The sequence below is a fragment of the Nelumbo lutea genome, chromosome 5, assembly GCF_056320005.1.
Source record: "Nelumbo lutea isolate HS-2025 chromosome 5, American lotus-T2T, whole genome shotgun sequence".
Taxonomy (NCBI): Eukaryota; Viridiplantae; Streptophyta; class Magnoliopsida; order Proteales; family Nelumbonaceae; genus Nelumbo; species Nelumbo lutea.
In genome coordinates, this window is record NC_142688.1 from 11,769,951 (window position 1) to 11,794,504 (window position 24,554).

A 24,554-nucleotide genomic window follows, 5' to 3' on the forward strand; every position below is an offset into this window, starting at 1 on the left:
ATGTAAGCAAAAAGAGAGACCACTTGATTGTTGCTTCTACTTCTATGCACAAATTCAATATATTCAAAAGATGAAATCAGCTGAATTGAGTTGAGAGGTTGGTTGTAGGACAATGAGCAAATTTAATCTTATTAATTGTATGCAATGAATTTGGATTTACTCGTAGCAGAGCATTTCAACGAATGCAAAGTTTGGTTCCTGGATCTTGATTAGCCCAGTGGCCATTGGCCCAGTGCTACGGTATAACTGTAGAGGATTAGATGAGTTTTTGAGCTTCTTGTCTCAAAGATTTTAATCTTGGTTGCAAGCCAACCGACATGTTGGAACCAAGATCCAATCATCCAACCAGCTCTTAAAAAAAAAAGAAGAAAAGAAAAATATATTCTAACACCAAAAATGCTTAATTCACACCCGGCGTATTTTACCACTCCAGATCGGCTGGTTATGGTCAATTGGTCATTGCACGCCCGAAGCAGTTTCCCGATTGTGTGCTCGGTTCCGGCAACCTAGTAGGTAACCAGCACATCCGGTCGCCATTTTAGGGAGATCATCCATGGTTGTCCGAGGGATACGTGGACGATCGAGATACTCCACATAGTGGACGATAAGTAGATAATTGGCTGTACGTTACATCAGATGCTTACATATTCAATACGATTGGTCCACGTTTTGAAATTCTGCTAACCCCGTAATAATGTTTTGTAGATTTATGCTTTAATCGATGTTCGCACCTTTAAATGCCGACTCGTGGAAGACCGATAGGTGACACTTGTCAAAAGAGGCCAAAAGGCGGAGAGAGGAAAATAATCCTCCCACACCAAAGAAAAAAAAAAGGGATTAAAAAGCAGGTAAGAAATTGCTGATGCTCTCTTTGTCACTGTCTTTATCCACTTTTTTCCCCCAATTTAAACGTCGTGAGAAATAAAATTTTAATTTTATTCCGATTTTGTTTTTGTTGAATCGTGAAGGAGTTAAAATTTTCCTTGTTTCTTTTATTTTTATTGCTATGTAATTGTAGTTGTTTAATTCGCCCTGTTCTATTCATTTCCTGGGAGCTCTTCGCGATTTTCTCTTCAATTCGTCCATGATTTTTGGTGTTTTTTTTTTTCGTAGTAGTTAGTTAGTGAAGTTGTATAGTCGAAAAGTGCTAGGTTAGGATTTCTTTTCGTGTTTTTCTTGAATTTTTTATTTAATCGTGAAGGTCTGGTTTTAGAACAGTTGGATAAATAAGGTAATGGCTACAATTGAGAGTTTAATTTTTAGATTTTTTTTTAATTTTTGAAGTTTATCTTTGGTCGAAAATTGGAATTTCTTTCTGAATCATCTACGAGGTTTCTGCTTTGGTGAAATTTGGATTTCAAGTCCAACAAAGCAAGCGAAGAAGAGGCGTACAAGTGATTCCACTTGATCTGGTCTAGCTCGGTGAATGTGTGAGATTTGTTAGTTAACTGTACTGGATAAGTGAAAATGGGATCTCACATGAACTTCAAGAACGTTGGTGATGCACAACCACTGGAAGGCAACACAGGCAGTGGAAGGCCGCCGGGAAACCTCCCGTTGGCCCGGCAGCCTTCTATCTTGTCGTTAACCTTAGATGAGGTTCAGAACACCATGGGTGGCCTTGGAAAGGATTTTGGCTCCATGAACATGGATGAATTTCTCAAGAATATTTGGACTGCCGAAGAGGCTCAAGCCATGGCATCCACCTTCGGAGGGACTGATGGAGGGGTCCCTGGCACGAATCTGCAGCGGCAGGGTTCCTTAACTTTGCCACGGACTCTCAGTCAAAAGACGGTCGATGAAGTATGGAGAGACATATTTAAAGAAAGTGCTGGCGGCAAAGATGGGAGTGGTAGTGGGGGATCGAATTTGCAGCCGAGGCAGCAAACTTTAGGGGAGATGACTCTGGAGGAGTTCTTGGTGAAAGCAGGAGCGGTGAGAGAAGATATTCAAACAGGAACACCGAATAATAGCGGGATGTATGTTGAGACGCGTTCCAATGACAATATTGGTCTGGCTCTTGGGTTTCCACAGCCAGGACAGACCAACGGAGTTGTGCTTAACCGAATTGCAGAGAGTAACAATCCCATTCATACTCAGTCTCCTAATCTAGCCATAAATATAAATGGAGCCAGATCTTCTCAGCCGCAACTGCAGCAGCAGCTACCCCAACTCTTCGCAAAACAACCTACGGTGGCTTTTGCCTCCGCAATGCATTTAGCAAACACCAACCAGCTATCTAACCCAGGAATGAGGGGTGGAGTTGCAGATCCAATGTTGAACAATGGTTTTGGTCAAGGTGGTGGACCACAGAGTGGAGGAATGGGCATGGTTGGTCTAGGGACCGGGGCTGTTACAGTTGCAACGGGATCTCCAGCAAACCAGTTATCCTCTGATGGGCTTGGGAAGAGCAATGGTGATACATCTTCCTTGTCACCAGTACCTTATCCTTTTAATAGTCTAAGAGGGAGAAGATGCAGTGGGGCTGTGGAGAAGGTAGTGGAGCGGAGGCAGCGAAGAATGATCAAGAATAGAGAGTCAGCTGCAAGATCACGGGCTCGAAAGCAGGTAACTTCCTGACAGAGTTGCCAGAAACTTTTCGGTTTGTGTTTATTCATGTTCTGTTTCTGCAACTGACTTTGTCAATCTCTTTTTTCCTTTCATTTTATCTTTATACATGAGTATTTTGACATCTGTCTGGTGCCTTGTTTTTACATACATTGAATCACATGCATTTTTCTTATGTGCAAACTTTCATAAACCTATACATACACATTCTGTTCTTCTCTACATGGAAGTACAATTGGAAGCAAGGAAAAAACACCAATGAACCAACTTGAAGCATAAACTGATTTAAAGATGAACCTTAGAAAAATATGATTGTTATAAGAAAATTCACTAATTAACCAACTTGGAACAATATTAGCCTTCAGTGGGCTAATAACTTATATACCAATCTAGATTGTTCTAAGAAGCCCCTTTAATTTAACCCTAGAAAAATATGATTCAGTCATTCAGCCCCGAAGAGACTATACTATGCAGTTCGAAGATAACTTCTCAAGGAATGTGGAAACATCAACCACAGAGGTCACCAGTAAATATTTTCTTTAAGCTTGTTAGAAAGAGCACCTAGAGAAAGATGAGAACACGGCATATGGAAAACCTCTTATTGTTTTTGGAGTTTGGTGTCTCATAATGAGTATAACTGTAAGTTGTATAAATTGTAAGTTTCCATGATTCTCATGAGCAAGTCCTTGCCAAAGAAATGTTTTACATTGGTATTAATAGTAGTCTTAGTGTCCACAGGTTACTTTGTAGCTCTCATAATAAGCACTCGAGATTTCCTACTAACTTTTCCTACCCACACTCTACCTGCCGTGAATTGGAGCCACACATCTCTATTATGAATTGAGAGATGTGTGGCTGCATTTCACAGAGGGTAGAGAGTGGGTAGAGAAAGTTAGTAGGAAATCTGGGCTCCATAAAAAGCCATAGGATCGTTGAGAACGCTTTTTTGGATGCATGATATTTTTTTCAAGAAAAATGTTCTAAAAATGTAAAACCATCAAATTGATTGGGGAAAAAGGAAATTATCAAGGATTCTTAAACCTCAAAAAAACATAAACTAGTGGGCTTCCCATGCTCCATTCTGCTCTTACCATTCATTTGTATTAACTCTTTTATTGCTATAATTTAGGGATGGAGGTTATAGTTATTTTGTTCTCTCTGATTGATTCACAATCAGTTTATGCTTCATCTGTATGCATGTCTTAATTGATGATCATTGAGTTTTAATCATTAATATGAATGCAATAACAAAGGTGAAAGGTTGTTTATCCAAGGTTGATCGATATTGCAAAGAATTTTGGATAGGCAATTTTAAGAGGTGTGTCTATATCAAGATATGCTTAGGAAACACTGGAATACAGTGGAACAATTAAGATATGCATGGATATTGTAGGGAAGGCCACATAAATCTTACAAATACATCAATAACACAAACTGTACAGCTAAACTGGCTTTGATGAGGTATAAACACAGCTCATGTGAAGTGATAAATTTGACTTGTTTAAAGACTTCTTAGTCGAGGGCATATATAAGAATTGGGAGTGGTGGCAGCTACAACATCCATAAAACCTATTGTGCAGGAACTGTGGTCCCCACCAACACAACAAAGAATAAAGTTGAAATTTGATGGGAGCTCTAGAGGTAATCCAGGCCCTTCAGGTATAGGGGGAGTATTCAGAGATGGAGATGGTAGAATTGTTGCTATGTTTTCGGGGCCAGTAAGAGTGAGAGACTCACTGGGAGCAGAGGTGATGGCTTTGCTTCACTGTGTAAGACATGCCAAACAATTGGGGTTACACCAAGTTGAGATACAAGGAGACTCTAAATTTAAAGGGAGATTGGTGATTGCTTAAAGTGGACAAGAAGATCAGCTAATGGTCTAGCTAATACCTTAGCCAAACAAGGGATCGTGAGGGAAAGTTTGTTCTGGGTAGTATTATAGTAAAGATTACTTGGGGCTCAACACCCTATTTTAGGGGTTGACAGTTGTATCTTAATATTGTGTTAATAAAATTACCGTTTCCAATCTAAATAAATAAATAAATGAATGAATAGGTCATCAAATAGTTGTAATTTGCATTTGTATACATCATACACATGAAGCCATTATCTTAAACTAGCATGCATAATGCATCCGAAAATAATAAAAAGGGCAGCCCAATGCACGAGGCCTCCTTCCAATGTGGGGTCTGGGGAGGGACAGATGTATGCAGCCTTACCCCCTGCACATACAGAGAAACTGTTTCCAAGATTTGAAGCCTGGTAGGTCAGGTTGCAATGGAGCAAACCCAACCATTGCGTCAAGGCCTACCCTCAATACATCCAAAAATAATATACCATACATATGTTTGGTAAACTTATTGCAAATTAATATATAATATGGATACTCACAAATGAAGTAAAAAATATGGAAGATATTATTTCTTAAACTTTTTTGAGTATTAGCATATAAATTTGTATTTTATTTTAATTCAACTAAAAAGCATGCAAGTTTAACACAAAAATTGGATTTAGTTACATATCAGCCACATGGGTTGGTGGGTGTATCACGACCCTCGGCCCAAAAACGGGTATGTTTTGGTCATGTCATATTGATATTTTGAACCTTGTGTTTATCCATGGACTTCAGTCATTTGAAGTGATGGACATGTAGATATTTTGTATTTGTAGAGCATGGGTCGTATCCCTGTTCACACCAAAAGAACCGGTAAATATAAAATTGTTAATGATGTCCTGTTTTTGAGTTGATTCATCCAAAACAAGTGGCATGCACTTTCTCAATTAGTGTACCTTCCTATCAAAGGTTGCAATTAGTTTAAAAAAACAACTCATATTTGTTCTAGCTGACAGATTTATGGTAAAATTTCTGGTTTCGAAGATGTTATATCAGATAAAACCAGTTAGGGTAGCTAGCATATATAACATGCATTAAGTAATTTTAGACTAATAAAAGTTTTCATGTTGATATTTTAGTGAAAAGATAAGTCCATATGGTTTAGCTGCATTGCTGGAGTTTGAGAACAAACTTTAGAGTTTGAGAACAAACTTTATTCTATTATTTAATATAAACAGGTTAGCATAACCATGGTCTTTTTTGATATATTAGATCTGCAACATGTTTATCTCGTTTCTCTTAATATTTGAAGGCATGTTTTACCTAATCTTTTGTATCATGCTTCATTATTCCAAGTAGAGAATGCTTATGCTGAAACTTTATGACATCCATATTTTTGAATTAGATTTTGAAGGAAGTAATATTAGTCTAGCTTTACAATAAGAGAAAAGGGAGGAATATGTGCCCAAGAAGCGTTAAGAGAAAAAAGAATGAGTAAATGTTAAGAAGAAGAGGAGCTTAGCGCAAAGGTGCTTTCTGAAATCCTGACAATTATAAACTTCATAGTTATTCTGATATAAATATAGCAGGAAAATGCTACATCTTCAATATAAAGTTCATATTTTAAGAACTGGAATTATAATGTAAACTATGTATGATGACAAGACATGAAACAATGTAAGTTTCATGTCACTCAGACCCCCATGTACATGCGTGCCTATGACTACAATCAACTTTGTAGTAGAGTAATATCATGTGACATGAAGATTAAACTGCCACATCTTAAACTCTTAATACACATGCACGTGAACAGTGAAAAATATCTACCTGTGCAGGCTGTAACCATCCTAGCCATGATTTTGGATTATGTGCTTATATCTGTTATTTTCCCTTTTTCTTCTATTAGGCATATACCATGGAACTGGAAGCTGAAGTAACAAAACTTAAAGAGGAGAACCAAGAATTACAGAAGAGACAAGTATGTCATTTAATGTAGTTGAATTTTTTGTTCAACTAAAATATGAGAAAGGGCATGTCAAACCCTTCTTGATTCCACTTTTGGTGTTTTGCAGGCAGAAATTATGGAAATGCAGAAATATCAGGTACATGATCTTTTCAGTCAAAGACATGTCTTCATTTTGCTGTTAATTGGTCTTGTTGTTTCTCTGAAATAAAACTCTTCTGAAGCCTTCATGACCACGGCCATATGGCTGATCCATGAACAGTTATGCTCTTGTGCTAGTAGCAGTGGCCTATTTCCTTGCCTTTTATAATGGAAGCAATAGAATGCCACCTCAATCATGGTTTTCTTTTTCAATCTGGGGGATGGGAACATACAAATTATGCACCATGACCAATCCCTAACCAGACTATAAGCAATTTAGTTGAGCTCCATAGGACAAGGACAAACAAATATATCTAATATCATTGTGGTAATGAGCAAGATTCATGGGTCAATCATGATGCTATTTGAGTTTCCAATCGGGTTGTCATAGTTGGTAAACATGTTAATTGAGCCACAATATCCCTATGCAAATGTGCATTGAAGAGTGTCAATCAATTAAGAGAATGTAGTGAAGTGTTTGTCTTGTTCTATTAAGCAAGGAAATCAGTTGGTATCCAAAGAGATCAGTTACACAGTTGTTCACTTTCCCAGTTCCATCCAGATTATATCTAGTCAATCATATTCAATGTAGAGGAATATTGTTGCTTACGGCTTAATTAAGCTAAGCTTACATTTGTCATAATGATAACAAAGTTACCCTGAACTAATGTGAATAGAGTTATGCATGATTCTGCACAACTAAGATTGATTGGAGACCGAGAAAATCTATATGTTATTTTTCCCATTCCGAGAATGATTTATTATGAATCTTCCACAATGGTACCATCACCCTTCTTATCTCCAATCCAGCTCTTTTATTTTCCTCTATTGTTTCTTTGGAATCAAAATTGCTCTCATGTTATGACAATTTTATTCAGTTGTTACATACGCCATTTCACCAGTCTACAATGTTGTGGCCTCGTGGGCTAATTGCAGTTTCAGCCCATGAGTATCGGTTAAAATGTTGATAAAAAAAAATTGCACAGGTAAGATCACCTAGCAAAAAATCGGTGGAATATTTATTGAACCTAGCAAATGGTGGGTCCTCCAGATTGATGAAATGGTCCGGCAATCAGAGGATTGTTGGGGATAGGAAGTGAAGTTCTCGCAAGAGGTGGATAATGAACCACTAACCACTTGGCTTTTCAGTGTTTCTCGTATGGCAATATATGATCTCAAAGTTGCTTTACTCTCTCACGAGGAATGCCCGACTTTTTTTATCCTTCATTTCTTGCAGGCCGAGACAATGAATCAGCAAAACGGAAATAAAAAGCGATGCTTGAGAAGGACACAGACTGGCCCTTGGTAGAGTGAAAGGATTGGACCATGAATCAGTGGCTTTTTTTTTTTTGGAGGATAGGTAGCCGCTGTACATATAGAAAGAGACCAGTGCATTGTAAATTAACGAGTTTAGTGTAGTATTATGATATTATCATGTAGATTATGTTTTCGTGTTACTGTGATATGATTGCATCTGTTTTACTCATCTAAGGCAGTTAAAGTAGGGGGAGTCGAGATATATAGCAAGGTTCAAAGTATGGCGTATTGGAGTCTATATATAGTCGAGATATATAGACCAAAAAGGCCAAAACATTCTGCACTACCGATACGTATCAGTAGTGCAGCATGAGATTCACTGATTTAACAACAAAAAGCCTGCAGTTACGCAGGTTTGAAGTTTGATCCCATGTCTCCGTATTTGGATTTCGAGGGATGCCGAGTGACCATTTCCAGCTACTTTATGATCGGCAATGCCCTAGTGCTGATGTCATTAATAAGAATCATGCACGATTGGAGAAGCGTTTAATTTAATGCGTCTTTTGTAGCCTTTACACTTGTGCTTTTCTCGTCACTTGTCAATCTGTTGGAATAAATTCCTTCAGTTGAGATGCTTTTTTAGCGATAAGGAATTCGTCTCACTATATTATTCTCTTTATGTCTAATAATATACAGGAATGAATGGTCAAACCGGTCATCAGTTGAGCTGCATAAGCATGGTCACGTGCTGGTTGACTACGTTGAGGTTGAGCTGCCTTTTCTATTAACCTAATTGTATTGTCACAGCCATCTCTCCATTTTTTGCACATCCCTCCCGGCTCTCTCTCCCTTGTGTGACCACTGAATGCTTTTCCTCTGTTTTTACAGTTACCGAACTCCAACCGCCTAGCCGCTTCAGCCTTCTCATTTGTTAGACACTAGTGAATCTCGCAGCCTCCAATAGGAGATATTTCTTGTGGCCTTGGCTTGCCCCACTGATGGATCCCGAGGCTATTTTTCTAGGCAAAAATAACAGAAGACTGTAGATTCAGGTGCTGTTTGGAACTGTAGTGTTACCGAACATGGAGCCATTTTGGGGACTGGTTCCCAGGTTGAACGGTCTAACCATCTGGTTTGAATGAATGGACAGTTCTGACTTAAAAATTAAATAATAAAATAACAAATCAAAAATGCCCAAAACTGTTGTCTGGGTCAATTGTTTGACCGTCTAGGTCAGTGGGTTGTTGACCAAATTAAGGTTTTTGCCAAAAAACAGTTTTAGGGTGAAATAGAATCAGTTCCCAGGTCAACCGGTCTGGTCTCATGATTTAAACGAAATATAAGAGTTTTTGAGTTAATAGCACAAAAAATCATTTGGTTGGTCAGATTTTAAGTTCAAATGTTTATACCACCTTTTACATTGGATCATGGGCATGGGGTCTTGGGGAGCCTCTGGAGTTTACCCAATAAGGGGAGTTTCTACTTCAGTTGTCTCATGTGGCACATTGTGTTATTACTGATATATTGTGCATTGTGTCATGTCTCAAAATAGCTTTTTTCCAATTTCCAGTGTTGAGACTTAAGAACATTGCCAAGCACAGCCTATTTATGGAGGTTCTTGGGCTCTACGAGTTCAGCATTCGAAGGCAGAGAATACAAGGGTGATGGAAGGAGGCAATCACAAATCACAATGTTGACAAATCCGGCAGGGAATGCAGAGATAAATGAGGGCAAGGAAAGATGGTGTAAGAGGAGGAATTTTGCATTCGGGGGGACCCCGTCAACTATCAACTGTGGAGAGAGAGAGAGAGAGAGAGAGAGAGAGAGATTGCAACTTGCAAGCCTGAGCGATCGAACACAGGTGGACTGTTCCCTGAAGTTGGGAGAACTAAACTACGACGATAGGACTGGGTTAGTCGGAAGGGTAGCAAAAAAGTGGTTAGGAGATCCAGGTTCATCAATTTGGATACGGATATGAATATATGATCAATAAAAACATATTGAAATTAGAATATATGATCAATTAAAAGCAGTAAAACTTGGATCGTCTTAAATTGGATTGAATTTGATAGGGGTGATGAGGTGATCGAATTTAGATTTACAATGGATTCAAACCTTAGATCAGTTAAAAGCTGATTATGTTGCCATGCATAACCCTGATACTGGTCTAACTACTAGCAATGATGTTATTTTCACAAAGGAGATATGAGACGATTTGTTGACCAAAAATATTTAAAATAGCAGATTCGAGATGAGAAAATCGCTGTTCACTAGAAAGCCATAAAATAAATCCCACTTCTGGCAATTATTTTGGAATATAACCAGCATGATTGTTGTCACCATTGCACTCCTAGACCAAAAGTTCTAGCAAGGATATCCGGGTGTGCACTCCATATCCTTCCAAGAGATCATCTTCCTCCGATCTCTTCCCCTGAAAGATCTTGCAAGTATTCTTCCAGTAGTTGGGGTGCACAAACCAACATCTACCACAGAAGTACTCTTTCTCATTTCAGAAAATGGGGACGCCTCATCCATGTAGAAGTCAAATAGCATTGCAAGACAGCATACTTGGTGAGCTAAGATGTAATTCTCGTAATCCACTGGCAGCATCTTTACGATATGAAGATTGATCTGACAGGCACAAAAAATACGTGAGTCCATGTACAAGTTCAAGAGTTCAAGGCATTGATCTTCACCAAAAAAAGAGTATATACATATATATATATATATATATATATATATATATATATATAGATGAAGTTAAAAAAATCATATAGCGTAAGTTTTTCCAGCTCTTCAATGAAAAAAAGATGTAATTGTGATCGTTCAGATGATGCTAAATCTCCAGCCACCTAGACGCAACAGCAGATGGCACAAAACTGCTTTTCTTTTCTTTTCTTTTTTTGAAGATAGAAATAAAATTTATTAAAAGAGAAATTATATGAAAGGTGACCAGAAGTCATCTGAGAGAAGGGGGAAAAACTCCTCACCCCATTAACCGCCACCCACAGCCTCAAACAACTAGACCACTTAAAATAGAACACACAAAAAAAAAACTCACAAAGATGCTTTCTAATGGGGTAAAACGATTGTGAGGGCAAAAGATTTTCTTTTCCAAAGTGAAGTTATTTCTAATTTTTTATTACCAAGTAAAACTGTAAAACAAAGAGGAAAAGGAAGAAAGTAGCTTCTTTTTCACCATAGTTCATAAGAAACGTAAAAAGAGATTTGTTATGCTATGGGGCTAAAAAACAAGAAACATTTCATATTTTCTCTTTGGCTATCCATGTCACAACTTTCCAAAAGCTTATTAGAACGATCACAGAGTAATTTTTGAATAAGCACTTTCATTCTCTTTTGCCATCCTACTGCTTTTCTCAACCTTATTAAGCATCTATGTGCTTTTGATTAGGGGTGATCATCAAAAACCAAAAAACCAAACTGAACCAATGAAACCAAACCGAAAAATCCAGCCAACTGAACTGATCAGTTAGGTTTTGGTTCAGTGTTTGGAAAAACTGAAGGTACGTACCAGTTTGCCAGTTTGGTTTCAGTTAACCAATATCAAAAACCGGCAGTTAACCAAAACCTACTGGTATATATATATATATATATATTATTTACAATATAATATATTACATATATTTCTAGTATTTATATTATATAATTATATATTTATTTATAGCACATATTAAAAAACGAAAAACCAAAGAACTGAACCATCCAATTGGTTAACCAACTAGTTTCAGTTCGGTTTTGGTTTTTGGTTTTCCGAAAACCGGTGGTACTGGTTCAGTTCAAAAAAAAGTCCCATGGTTAACCGAACCGTGAGCACCTCTAATTTTGATTGCATCTTTGTGCCATTCCAGAATGATGCTTCAGGTAGCAAAGAGAAAAATGCTTAACCAAAACAACCAACATCAAATGTTAGACAAGTCATCGGGATATAGTATGACAGTTCCTTCGGAATATCATCAGGTAAGCCATTCCTTCTCAAATGCCATGGAGAACTCAATTGATGCTTTGACCTTATGCCTCTAGTAACTTGCAGGCTTGAGAAGATTGTCAGGTAGTTATTAGGCAAGCAGCTGAAGAGGGTCCTTGAGACCTTAGATTCTAGCTGAGGAAGGCAAAGACCTTGGCTGGTCAACCAAACACCTCATTCAGATGGATCCCAAGACCAACTAATTGGTTGGCTGAGTTTGTCTAGAGTAGGGAAACAGGAATCAGAATGGGCGACACCAGGGCCAGGGGCAGCTTTGGGGAAATCAATATTTGCTGATTGTACTCTTTAGAGGGCATGGCCAGCACTTGCTGATAGGCTTTTTTTCTGACTATTGGATCTGTTATCCAAGAAAGCATTTCCTGGTATTAACTATTAATAGCATTAATAAAACTTTCCTGGTATGGAATCAAAAGAAAATTCCAGATAGATGTTAATGAAAAAAAAGAAGAGAGATTGCACGCTTTAGTAATTATAATTATGCAAATAAGGTTGAACCATGTGAAATTTAAATCAGGTAATTCCCATGGAAATTCAAATTTCCACAGATCCACGACCCAATTATTGCATGCATATATTACATCAACAACTTAAACCTTTTCGTTGCAAAATCTAGAAACAGAAATTGGCATTCAAGTTCTGCTACAAGTATAAAGTACTTTTGTTGTTATTCTACTAAATGAGCCTAATGATTTTGATCCTCCTTGAAAATATCAGAAGAATTTTATTCTATCAGGACAAGATTACTGAAAACATTGAGATGCATGACTAGCAACTGGCAAGGGGAATAGAATAAGAAAGTGGTGTTTAATGGAAGTTGTAATTCTCCTTCAATTGGCCTAACAAAAGAAAGACTACTAACCTGGAATGCTAATTGCAACCACTACAGTCGAGTGTTTTCTCATAATAAATATATCTAGTTAAGTGCACTGCAGAAAAGTGAAAATAACATGCCCATGGTTTGTCACATCAATGAAGATTGAGCTCTGTTACAAGTTCAAGGCTCTAAAAGGACAATAGAAGCCACAAAAGTCAATACTGAGTTACTTAGTGGAAACAATTCCAATTCATTACCAAGACGACTTGAATCCATGATAGAGTGGGATGCTGAAACAAGATTTGATCCAAATGACAATTTAGATCAAACTATTACCATGGTAAGATGGAATCATGGAAGAGCTGATCCTTTATGATAAAAAAGATCATTTTCATGAATAAAAACTTGATTTAAATCATGGATTGATTTGTTACTGTGAGTGATACTAGAGATAAAAAATTCAGAACTTTTCTATCTTACCTCTGCTTCTATGGCACGGAATTCATTATACCATTCAGAAGCATTCCTCTCATGACTTTCTCCCGGCATGATGGTATACAACTTGACAGTGAAAACCGGAGGCCTGAGAGGATATTCCATGCTGATCTTCACCTGTCATGTGGAAGTTAAAGCCAATGGCCAAGCAGCAAAATCAACAAAAGAACGAGGAAAAAACAAAGTGAAAATTAGCTACCTTCGCTTCCAACTTCACATTTCGCTGACTCTTATCCATTTTCCTACTCAGAACCAAGCAAAACTCCATGGACCCATAGTCCTCCCATGACTTGTCAATCACCTTAGAGCATCCAATACTTGTGGCATTTTCTTTCTCTAGCTCAGTTAATGCAACTTCTTCCATATCACTCTCAGTATCCAGTAGAATATCTAAATCCTCATCATGTTTCTTGAAACTTTGAGATTTTAACTTGTTGATAGGAGCAACTGAGCTCTTTGAAATTAAAGCCAGGTCTCTAGAATGTTCAAGATCAGATGATTTTGCTGGGAGGGGTTTAGAATCAAGGAGATTAGCATCATTTATGGGAGTTGAAACCTGAGCAACAGATGGAAGTTCCCCATCTTCCCTAGCACTCTCTATCTCTTCCCTTGACACACCAGATCTCCCATCCACATCAAGGTCTAAAGGGTCAGGAATTTGTCCCATGGCATTGCCAGACAAAGATGAAACCTGATTAGATGAGGGTCCTATAGATGACCAACTCTGCAAATTGCACAAAGGGGTATGCGAGGCCCATGGAACATGTTCACAAATCAATGCAGGCCATTTAAGCTTCATTAAGGAATCAAGCTGCTCCCTGTAAGTCAAAGAAAGATTTGAAATCTTCATTTTGGGACATACCACACCACTTGCAGGATAGAAACATTAACATGATAAAATAGAACTATTTTTCAAGCAAAACAAACCAGTGAAGGGCATGGAACATGCAAAGTTCCTAATCCAAACCATGTATTTCATGATGAAAATTGTAATAACAGAACCTAACAGGAGATAATATTTAAGCGTCCTTGTCCAACACTTAGTAATACAATATTTTTATGGATGACAAAGATCACTAAAGCATACTATAAACTGTCCAAAACTCCAAATATACAGAACAGTGACTCACGCAAGAGCCATCTGAGCCTTTTTCCGCGAGCGGATTCTTTGCACAACTGTTTGTACCCGATTCTGCTGACGATAAAGAGCAAGGCCAGAAATAACCGCAGAACTTTTGCCCATTTCACTGCTTTGAGTTTCACAGCCTGTGAGCAAAGGAGACACCTCAGGTAGAAAATCAATTCCTGCCAAATGTTGGGCCCACTTATATGGACGCAAGGTTCTCCTTCCGTCAAATCCAGCAGCATCACCAACAAAGAGCTTAGCTGACTGCATTATCATTCAAAAATTGTTACTAAAAGAAAGAATGAAAATGTGAGCAAACAGATGCATAAAGTACCTAACATATTCACAAACATCCATACCTGATGGGGAAGCTCAGTACCAGTATCATCGGGAAACAAGTTGCATAAGATGTTGTTCTGAGGTCCTTCTTGAGAGCCATCAATTCCAGCACATACAACATTCAACTTCAATAAGTATTCAAACCTCAGAGCAACCAGTTTTGTAGGCTTGGGATTTGAAACCTCATCGTCATGTATATGAAGGATGATTTTAAGAGGATGAGATTGATAGATTCCTGATTGGTCAAGGTTCTCTTTTCCAGTAACCTTCTTTGGCCGCTTTCTCCTTCTTTGGCCATCCTCTTCCTCATCAGGCACATCATCCTCCAACTTATTCATTTCTGTATTTGTAGAAACACCTGAACCATTGATAGCACATTTAATCAATGTTCATATCTTACCTAGAACAAAGGGCCCAGACTACAAGCCTTCTCTTTCAGACAAGTGGCACCATGTTCTTTCAAGAAATTGTATCAAAAGGGTGATTATTTCCACTCTCAAATAAAAGCATTATTTTTCAGACATGTGTCTATCCACTCTCAAATGATGTAGAATCCATAAAGTATGTTATTGTTTAAATATACGACAAAAAAAAATCAAATAAAAAATTAAACTTACATCATAAATAATTGTTGTCAAACAAAAGTTATCAGAATACAGGCCCCACACTTAGTACGGGATGGTCATTCTCTAATAATAGCTTAAATTAGAGCTTACAAGTAAACACAGTCAGGTTGACAACCAAAAAACAAATAATTTTAACATATCCATGGATTATTAGAAAATAGTAACAAAAGACCTCTCAAAGATGGATATAATTGTCGAACCCAACAGGCTGGTTATTGACAAGCCCTTTCAATCAATTCAAGATTTGTTGAAAGAACAGAACAGAATCTAATATCTGCTCATTTAGTTTCTGAAAATATTTATATATTCCCAAAAAAATTCAAAGGTCTGTCCTAACTACTGTCAATAACAATTTAAGGGCCATTTGTGATGGCTGATGTGGCTTAACTGAAAGTGTATTTTAGAGCACAAAATAACCATATAGTAAAATATTTATGCATACAGTACTTAACCCGACATGCCATTCAGCCATTAAGTTACAACCAACTTAATGGCTTGTTCACTAATAGACAAATAATCCATTCAGTTCAGCCACTTCAGCTGTTATCAAACAGTCATTTAGCAGAATATCCAGTGGAAAATCAGGACTATGTTTCACTAACATTTCAAGATGGATCTCAAGTTCAGACACTTCAACATTAGTATAAATTCTGCACCCAGCACCTTGTCTATGTTGTGACTTGCTGTATTTGCATAACATATATCAGAAATAACTACGGAACAAAGTATATAACATATAATATAAGTTGTGCTCAAATAGCTCAATTACCATTGTCCTTAATTGCTTGCTGGTGAGCAAAGGCTTGAGCATCCTTCATGCTTCCTATAATTTCCAATTCAATACTCTCCCCAAATGCCTCCTTCTGAGCCAGCAATTGTGAGTAAATCACATAGAGTGGAGGTGGCAGTAATTCTGCTAAAATATGCTGCTTTAATTTCTTTGTATGCAGAACCCCCAGTTGGTGTTGGACAGGCAAGGATGCTTTCTTCAGAGATTTCAGGTGTGAAGGGAGACTTGAAAGGAACTTCTTTCGGTTTGCAATGGTTTCCATAAGGCTTTTCTTGTGTTGCTCCAGTTTCTCATGAAGTTTGCAGAGTTCTTTTCGCTGGTTAAGAGGAAAAGAAATAAATAATATTCCACCACAATCTAGGAAATAAACTAAAACTGATAAAACAAAAAACTAATAAAAAAGCTCCATGCTAGATAAACCTCAGTAGAGATACAACGAAAATGAAAACAAAATAAAAAATGAAACCACATAAAAAGTAAGTTAATGCACCAATGAAGCATATTCAGGTGAAAAAGAGAGAGCACATACAACTTCAGCAAAAGATGCCATACCAGGTTGGATGACCTTGTGAAATCTAATACCCAATAGAACATATTAACGATTTTAGCCCATCAGCAGTAACTGGGTCAGATTGAACAATCAAAATCTAATACCACAATCAAATACCATTAATGATTTGCCCCACAATAGAACAAAAGATGCCATACCAGATTCGATATTTCAGATTGAATTCAAATTTAAGATATCAGCAGTAACTGGATCAGATTCAAATTGGCTGGTTCATATCCAAATCCAAACTGATTATAGTCCTAAGGTATGGCTCTGTGCATGCACTTTCTACCTACCAATTAGAATGTGCAATAGAAAGTGAAAATCCTGACATGATCTTGATTGTTTAAGACTTCAACCAAACTCAATTAAACTCAAATTACCTGGAAAAGCTCAAAATTAAGCCGCTTTAGCATCAGGTCATGTGCACTGTCTTTCGATAGTACAGATCCTTTAATATCTTGAGGGGCTGAACTGAAAAACTCTTCCTCAGGCACAAGTTCAATATCCGGATACTTTGACTTGAAATCTTTGCACACCTTTATGGCTTTCACAAAATGATTTTTCTCATACATCAAATTGTGAAGCTGCAATGTAGTGAAATCTACTGGTGCCTTAGCACGTTCTGTTTCTGCTTTAACACGATCCTCTTCTAGCAATATAGAACGATTTACCTGCAATAAGAAAAAACAACATGAAGCTTTCTAAAAGCTACTGATAGACCTAAGAATCAGGTGCTGATTTTAAATATGCATTAAACAACTGGACCAAACTTACTATCAAATTTTTATGTAGCAGATGACAAGATGTCAGTGGAATGCATGCTTAGTGCAAATTAAACAAATAGATAAAGAAAACATCTTATCCTAAAACTTTTCCTCCATGAAAATTCTATAAAGGAAAATATTTGAAATCATGAGAACAATGAACTAGGTAAGAAATATATATGTAGACAAGTTTATAGAGGACATCTTCCCTTCTTTATTCTCCGTTTCAAGGTATAAAAAGGATTTTGTGTCAAATTTTTTCTCCCTTATGATAAATCCATTGGCACCAAATTGGGATTTTGGGTTCCAAAGAGGTTTAAGGGAAGAGAAAATTGTGTCTAACAAATTTGCTAAGCCTACTTGATACAGTGACTGGACTCCTCTGAACCTGATAAACAGATTTGGACACCCAGACCAAATGGGTCTTTTTCATGCGCTTCTTTTTTTTTAAATCCCTTGCTCAGTCTACCCCCAACCAGCCCTTTTTATTTTTTGATGAATACCCCCAACCAGCCTTTCCCTCTTAAGGAATCTGGTGCAGGCCTGTTCCCCCAAAGGTTATGGCATTTTTGCTGGGAAGTGTATTATGGGAAAATAAACACCTTGGATATTCTACAAAAGATAAGACCTTTTTCTCTATCTCTCACCTTTTTGGTGTATTCTTTGCAGGTCACATGGTGAGGACTGTAACCATTTACCAAGATATTGTTCATTTACTGCAGAGTTATGGGAGTGGCTCTTCTCATTGTTTGGGTGCAGGTTGCTTACGCCAACTGATTCAAGTTTGATTTTTTATCCTTCTTTCTTCCCTTGGTGTCATAGAAGAGGAAGAATTATATGGAGGTGTGCAAGCGCAGCGCCAATTTGGTCAGTGTGGGAAGAGAGAAATGCCAGAATTTTCCAAGAGAACGAGAGAAACCTAGAAGAGCTGAAGGAGTGCATTCTAAATAGGGTGATCTTGTGGCTAAAATCACTGGACCTATTCCACCAATTCTCATTTAATGATATTTGGAGGAATTGGTTAGCAGTGGCAAAATTGTACATCTTTAAAGGCTAGAGTGAGTATGGTTTGGGACTTGGGACGCCCTCCAAAAAGCTTCTTGAACCTGAATTTTGATGGTAGTAAACTGTAGTCTAGGTAATCCAGGCCCCTTAGGAGTGGGAGGGGTACTAAGGAATGAGTATGAGAATGTGGTTCTTCTTTATTCGGGTCCCCAAGGAATTGGAAACTCCACTAGGGCGGAACTTCTACTTGATATCCAGGGAGTACAACTAGTAGTGCAGATAGGTGTGGAACAGTTGCTAATAGAAGGGGACTCCAAGGTGGTAGTGGGTTGGCTACAAACACTATGGTTGATGGTCTTGCAAAACAAGGGGTAAACAAGGAAAGATTGTCTTGGGCTCAACTGTAGACTGAACCTGTTTTCTATTTTTTGCTTTCATTCTTGCTGTTAGGAGAGGACAGCTTGAGCCTCTCCATAGGAAGCTTGTAACTGCATTATTCTTCTATTAATGAAATCTTATTTTATTTATCAAAAAATTGTAGATATAAGTTGAAGCAATGGTAAAGCATGTTCTTTGATAGGTAAAGAACATTGAGGGGAAAAGATTTAAAAAGAAAATGCATTTCTAAAAGGATCTAGAACAGAATATATCTTCAATTGAGAAAACATTTCTTTGACTGGACTCTCAAATGATTATATTAATAAAGGACACAAAAAAAAAACAAGTAATACACATGCATTACAGCACAAGACATCCAGGGGGAAACACAAAAAGAAGATTATATTCTTGGAAATCTATCAGAGAACGGAAACAAACTGCTTTGGTCTTCAAACTCAACTCGTTGTAAGAGAATTTGCCATGAAGTTAGCAATATATCAATGTCCATCTGAATAATATGTTCAGTCTTGATGACAAAAGCTAAACTCTCTAATATGATGGCAAAGAATCCAAGGTCCCTCGTCTTCAAATGAGAAGATATTAACTCCATTGAATTATGTGATGCATGAAGCTGGTTGTAATGCATGGATGCATGCATGAATTTTCTCAAGTAAGTGTCTATAGATGTGTATTGTGTGCATTGGCCTCATGGAAACCCTCCAGTCCAAATATTTGGTGGACCTTCTTTTTTTCATGTGGAAAGGCTGATTTGCAAGTGGTACTAACTGCACAATTTACCATATTCTTACATTCTATCTCACGCTTGTTTAAAAGATCACCAGCTGAGAGGATAGCAGAATATGAAGTGAAACATAATTCGAACATATAAGAAGAGGAGAAATCACTCAGCATGAATGTCCATTTGTCAAGACTCCTAGCACCTAAATAATTGAAGATTTGAAGTTTGCTTCACGGGTTCACAGATCTAGGATGGTCAATAACTACCTCATACCCAAGAATCTAGAATAGTCATACAGACTATCTTGAGATGCTCAAACGAAAATTCTCTGCAATAATTTTAGAAACCCTCAGTTGGTTCAAACCTTGAAAGTTTTTGCTTCATTATTACAAACTCAGCCAGCTTTGCTTCGTTGTTACAAACTCGGCCAAATAGCTTGCTTCAGCGACAATTAAAAAATAAGCAAATAAATCAAGTAGGTTGCTTTTCCGATGTTTGGGCTCTAATCAATCAGCTAAAATTTTCAGACGTCTGCTGAATGACCTGAGTCAACATTTAATCTTACTAACAAATTTTCGTCCCCGTGTCACTAATGGCTCTAGTGACGACTATTTTACCTGAGCGTTCAAACTAGACAAGCCGGTATAATACCCCCTTAATGATGTATTTATCAAATCCCCAGAGACACCATCTTCACTGGCTTGGTATTGTAATTATAAATTATAAATTATCTACAAAGGCTCCAGCATACACCTGCATAATCGCCCCATTGATTCCAAATGAAAATATCAATTCAGATGAATTTTTTTTGTCCCCGATAAGAATTGAGCCATTAAATCCAACGAAACACACTCCTTCAGCATGAAAACCAGCGTAATTTCGATACCCTTCCTCCGAGAACACTCTAAATGGGTACTAATTACAAACGCAACCATTAAACAGGATGAACCCTAGCTCACTTGGAAAATTCTGAAACTGCGTAACCCGCCCCGGGGGGAGAGGTCTTCGATGTCATCGAGGTCTGAGAAATGAAACCCCAAGATATTATGCATGGTATGATCTAAAATGAAAAGCTAGAGGAACTAGGGGTCGAGTGGTTTGGAACCTGACGGAGGTTGACCAGGTGGAGAGACATCTGAGTGACGAGCTCTCTTAGTTCGGCTTTGGGTCTCCCTTCCTTCTTTATGAAGAGCATTTTCGCAACGATGTCCTCCATTGAAGTTCGGATCTCTTCCAACTGTTCGTACGCCGCCTTCTCTGTCTTGCGCACCGGTGACGATATCGAATCCTCCATCTCCAACTCCATCTCCCTGCTCTGTTGGTCCCTCTCCCGCTCGCTGTCTGTCCTTACTTCACTCGTGTGTCCTGATTGCTCCTACGCTCCTTGCTGTATTGACGACTATTGACTCTTGCATATGGCTTAGGCGGTACCAAGCAAATATGGCTACAACTTGGGCTGGGCTGGGTTAGCCGGAACCCAACCCAAACTAGCCCGAAAAAAGAAATGAAAACAAAAAGTATGATCAACCCTTTAATTTCATATTTGTATGTATAAATATTATATAAATATGTCTTTATATGTATATTCATTTTATATGTATATACAATTATACAATTATTTATGAATGCATTCATAAATGTATATATTTATATATTTTTTATTGTATTTACATGTTTATATACGAATGTGTATATATATATATGCATGTATGAATATTGTATGTCAACAATTTTAAATTTAAGGGCAATTTTTTTCTAAAACGTGTACACATAATAATGTTAATATTAATAAAACTAAACCTTTAGGCTATGTTTGGTTTGAAGGAAAATATAGGGAAAGGAAGGGAAAGGTAGGGAAACCTTTATAAACCTTGTATTGGTTTCCCTACCTTTTCTTCCAAACCAAACATAGCCGAAATATGTGCATTCGGCAAAAGGAAAAGTTGGGCCAAACCTAACCCAACCCAAAGTTTGAGTTGGGTTAGGGTTACGATTGTGAGTTTGAGAATTCGGGTTGGGTTAGGATTGACCTCAACCTAGCCTAACCTGAACTGACTTGCATCTCCCAGAAGTGGGTGGAGGCCATGAGAGCTGAGATAGACTCGACGGAGACCAATGGAGTCTGGACTCTAGTAGATTCACCCTCTGGGGTAAAAGTAATTGGTTGCAAATGGATCTACAAGAGGAAGAAGGGCCCCGATGGCAAGATTGAGACCTACAAAGCTCGTTTTGTGGCAGAAGGGTATACTAAAAAAGAAGGCATCGATTATGAGGAAACCTTTTTGCCCGTGGCCATGCTTAAATCCATTAGGATCTTGCTAACTGTAGCAGCGTACCATAATTACGAGATTTGGCAAATGGATGTCAAACCCGCGTTCCTGAATGGAGATCTTAGTGAAGAAATCTACATGCAGCAGCTGCAAGGCTTCATTACTGCTGGTATGCAAACTCAATAGATCCATATATGGACTTAAGTAGGCTTCTAGGAGTTGGAACATCCGTTTTGATTCTGTCGTCAAAACGTTTGACTTTGAGTGGAATCCGGATGAGCCCTGTGTTTACAGGAAGTCTAGTGGGATAAGATCACCTTTTTGGTATTGTACGTGGACAATATCCTACTCATTGGGAATGGTGTAGGAATGTTGACTTCAGTCAAGGTATGACTATCATAGCAGTTCTCCATGAAAGATCTTGGAGAAGCTTCATACATACTGGATCTTCGACTCTATAGAGATAGATCGAAGCAGATAATTGGATTATCTCAGGCTGCTTACATTGACAAAATTGTCAAAAGGTATAGCACGGAGAACTCCAAGAAAGGAAACGTTCATTTCAGACATGAAGTCACTCTCTCCAATAAGATGTCTCCTAAGACTTGTGAGGAGATTGCAGGCATGAGAGACGTTTCCTATGCCTCAGCCGTAGGGAGCATCATGTATGCCATGCTGTGCACTCGCCCAGACATAGTTCAGGCGGTGAGTGTGGTAAGCAGATTCCAGGCCAACCCAGGCCAGGAGCATTGGACTGCTGTGAAGAACATACTTAAATACCTTCGAATGACAAAAGAGTTTTGTCTGGTATTCGACGATGGTTCACTACAAGTTCTAGGGTATACCGATGCCGATTTCCAGTCAGATCCAGATGATAGAAAGTCTACATCTGGGTATGTTTTCATGATAGGATCGTGTGTTGTTTGCTGGAAAAGCAGCAAACAGGGGTCCACTGCAAACTCCACAACCGAGGCTGAGTACATTGCCGCAAGTGAAGCTGCCAAGGAAGCCGTGTGGATGAAGAAATCCATACATGAATTGGGAGTGATTTCGTCCAACACATCACCCATCCCGTTGTTGTGTGACAACAATGGAGCAATCGCTCAAGCTAAAGAGCCTCGGGCTCACTCGAAGTCAAAGCACATCGAGAGGAAGTACCATGTACTGCAGGAGATCGTTGGTAGAGGGGATGTCCTAATTCAGAAGGTAGCATCAGCGGACAATGTGACAGACCCATTGACTAAGCCACTGACATAGAAGGTGTTTGAGAAACACATGGAAAGCATGGGACTCCGACTTGTACCGGATTGGACCTAAGTGCAAGTGGGAGCTGTTAGACAGTTTTGTATGCCCTTAGCTTCAATCCATTTTGATGTACTTTTGACATTTAGTGTAAATAAATAAAGTACATGTTTGATTCATGTTGTTTGGTATTAAAACTGTACACTTATAGAAACTTGTGTTAGTTTTAAATGTTCACAGTCATTGGATAAGTCTGGGGAGATTTATCTTGCCAAGGCTGATACTGATGTGCCACCAAGTGTTGGGATGGCTTGTTTCGGCCATTAGGGTAAGACCCAAGGCACATGCAGTATGGGATTGCTTGAATCCTTGAACCGGACCAGATTTCCAGTATTGCCCTAGACCTTGGAGACAGATGGGCAAAACTGGAAAGTTACACCTGACCCCTAGACTCGATTATGCCACATCACTAGGTGTCGGATCGGGTTGTCTTTGATGTGTCAATCAGTGAGATCCTTAGTGGGGGTCAAAACCTAGACATGTTGGGGCAGTCTGAGAATTCATCTGAGTGAGTGATCAATAGTTGGAATTTTGTTTTGCAAAATTAATATATATATATATATATATATATATATATATATGTGTGTGTGTGTGTGTGTGTGTGTGTGTGTGTGTGTGTGTGTGTGTGTACGGTTTCAAAAGATTTGCAAAAGGTTTTAATTCCCTGGATCCATGTTAGTAGATAGTGCGACATTGTTTTTTGCAGCCGAGGGAGATGTTTTCTTTTGTCGGGCAGTGCTTGATCATTAAGGGCTGAGAGGTTAAGTGTAATACCGTTTAGGATAATACCTGATGGGCTAATCTTACACCTGCCCACAGTCCCTGGGTTTTTATAAGATGGCTTGGCCCAGGGACCACTTAATGTAAGTGTTGAGCCCATAGGGTCCATGTGATGGGCTCAAGAGGGTCATTGAGTTTTTCAGTGAATTTGGCTGGGCCGAACCCATGTGCCTGGTGTGTAGAGCAATGCTTGAGTCCCACCTCATACAAAGAAATCCAACTGGGCAATAGATTGGAAACTAGTTAAACACTGAACACTTAATGGGCCAAAAGCCCATCTCGAACTGAGCTGATATGATCACCTATTCATGGGGCGAATCTAAGATTAATGTTAGTAAAAGGATTGAGTCTTTAACTTTTTCCACTCTAAGAGACCAAATTCAAATTAGATTTGAATCTGGTAACCTCATGATAAGATCAGGAGTTAGCTAACTTAATCTGCAAATATGATTAAGATTATCCCCTATCCAAATACTGATTTGGATTGGGATAACCCCTAAAAAATTAGGAGGTTTCTTAATCAAGAAGAAAGAGGAGAAACCCTAACAGAAATATCAGATTTCGAACTAGGGTTGGTATGCAAGAGACACCTCCTGCGAATTGAGATTTGACCTCACACAGACTCCAGAGAGAAGAGACACAGTTCAGCCCTCTTCGTCCCTGGATTTCTCCTCCAGTAACCGCCATTCCCTGTTGCAAGATTGGATATTTGCAGCAATAGAAAGTCAATAAATCAATTATTGACAACAGTCTTATAAGAAAGACCAAAATGTTTCGTATTCAAAGTTTCCAGAGGAGTATTGC

General features: G+C 38.4%; 2 protein-coding genes across 8 annotated transcripts; one reads left to right on the forward strand and one right to left on the reverse strand.

The window, feature by feature from the left end:
• The first annotated feature begins 708 nt into the window (after nucleotides 1–708).
• LOC148850348 (ABSCISIC ACID-INSENSITIVE 5-like protein 5) lies at nucleotides 709–7,992 on the forward strand. Of its 4 annotated transcripts, XM_088944479.1 has the most exons (6): nucleotides 709–848; nucleotides 1,285–2,568; nucleotides 6,309–6,380; nucleotides 6,475–6,504; nucleotides 7,493–7,620; nucleotides 7,744–7,992. In XM_088944479.1, exons 2-5 carry the CDS (start codon nucleotides 1,468–1,470, stop codon nucleotides 7,604–7,606), a joined length of 1,317 nt encoding a protein of 438 aa, XP_088800605.1. In that variant the 5' UTR covers nucleotides 709–848; nucleotides 1,285–1,467; the 3' UTR covers nucleotides 7,607–7,620; nucleotides 7,744–7,992. The 4 variants fall into 4 exon arrangements, with proteins under 4 accessions (XP_088800605.1, XP_088800608.1, XP_088800604.1 ...); XM_088944482.1 differs by lacking the exon at nucleotides 7,493–7,620; XM_088944478.1 differs by lacking the exon at nucleotides 709–848 and having other exon boundaries at nucleotides 862–2,568.
• A 1,985-nt stretch (nucleotides 7,993–9,977) lies between these two features.
• Nucleotides 9,978–20,811, reverse strand: THO5 (THO complex, subunit 5). 4 transcript variants are annotated; one of them, XM_088944485.1, is made up of 10 exons: nucleotides 20,504–20,805; nucleotides 16,893–17,183; nucleotides 16,668–16,801; nucleotides 16,489–16,581; nucleotides 15,939–16,275; nucleotides 14,564–14,901; nucleotides 14,209–14,468; nucleotides 13,278–13,896; nucleotides 13,064–13,195; nucleotides 9,978–10,394 (listed from the first exon to the last, which is right to left on the reverse strand). In XM_088944485.1, the coding sequence occupies exons 4-10, from the start codon at nucleotides 16,507–16,509 to the stop codon at nucleotides 10,128–10,130; spliced, it is 1,974 nt and encodes a 657-aa protein (XP_088800611.1). In that variant the 5' UTR covers nucleotides 16,510–16,581; nucleotides 16,668–16,801; nucleotides 16,893–17,183; nucleotides 20,504–20,805; the 3' UTR covers nucleotides 9,978–10,127. The 4 variants fall into 4 exon arrangements, with proteins under 4 accessions (XP_088800611.1, XP_088800612.1, XP_088800610.1 ...); XM_088944486.1 differs by having other exon boundaries at nucleotides 16,489–16,534; nucleotides 20,504–20,760; XM_088944484.1 differs by having other exon boundaries at nucleotides 16,489–16,801; nucleotides 20,504–20,756.
• Between the last annotated feature and the right edge of the window lie 3,743 nt (nucleotides 20,812–24,554).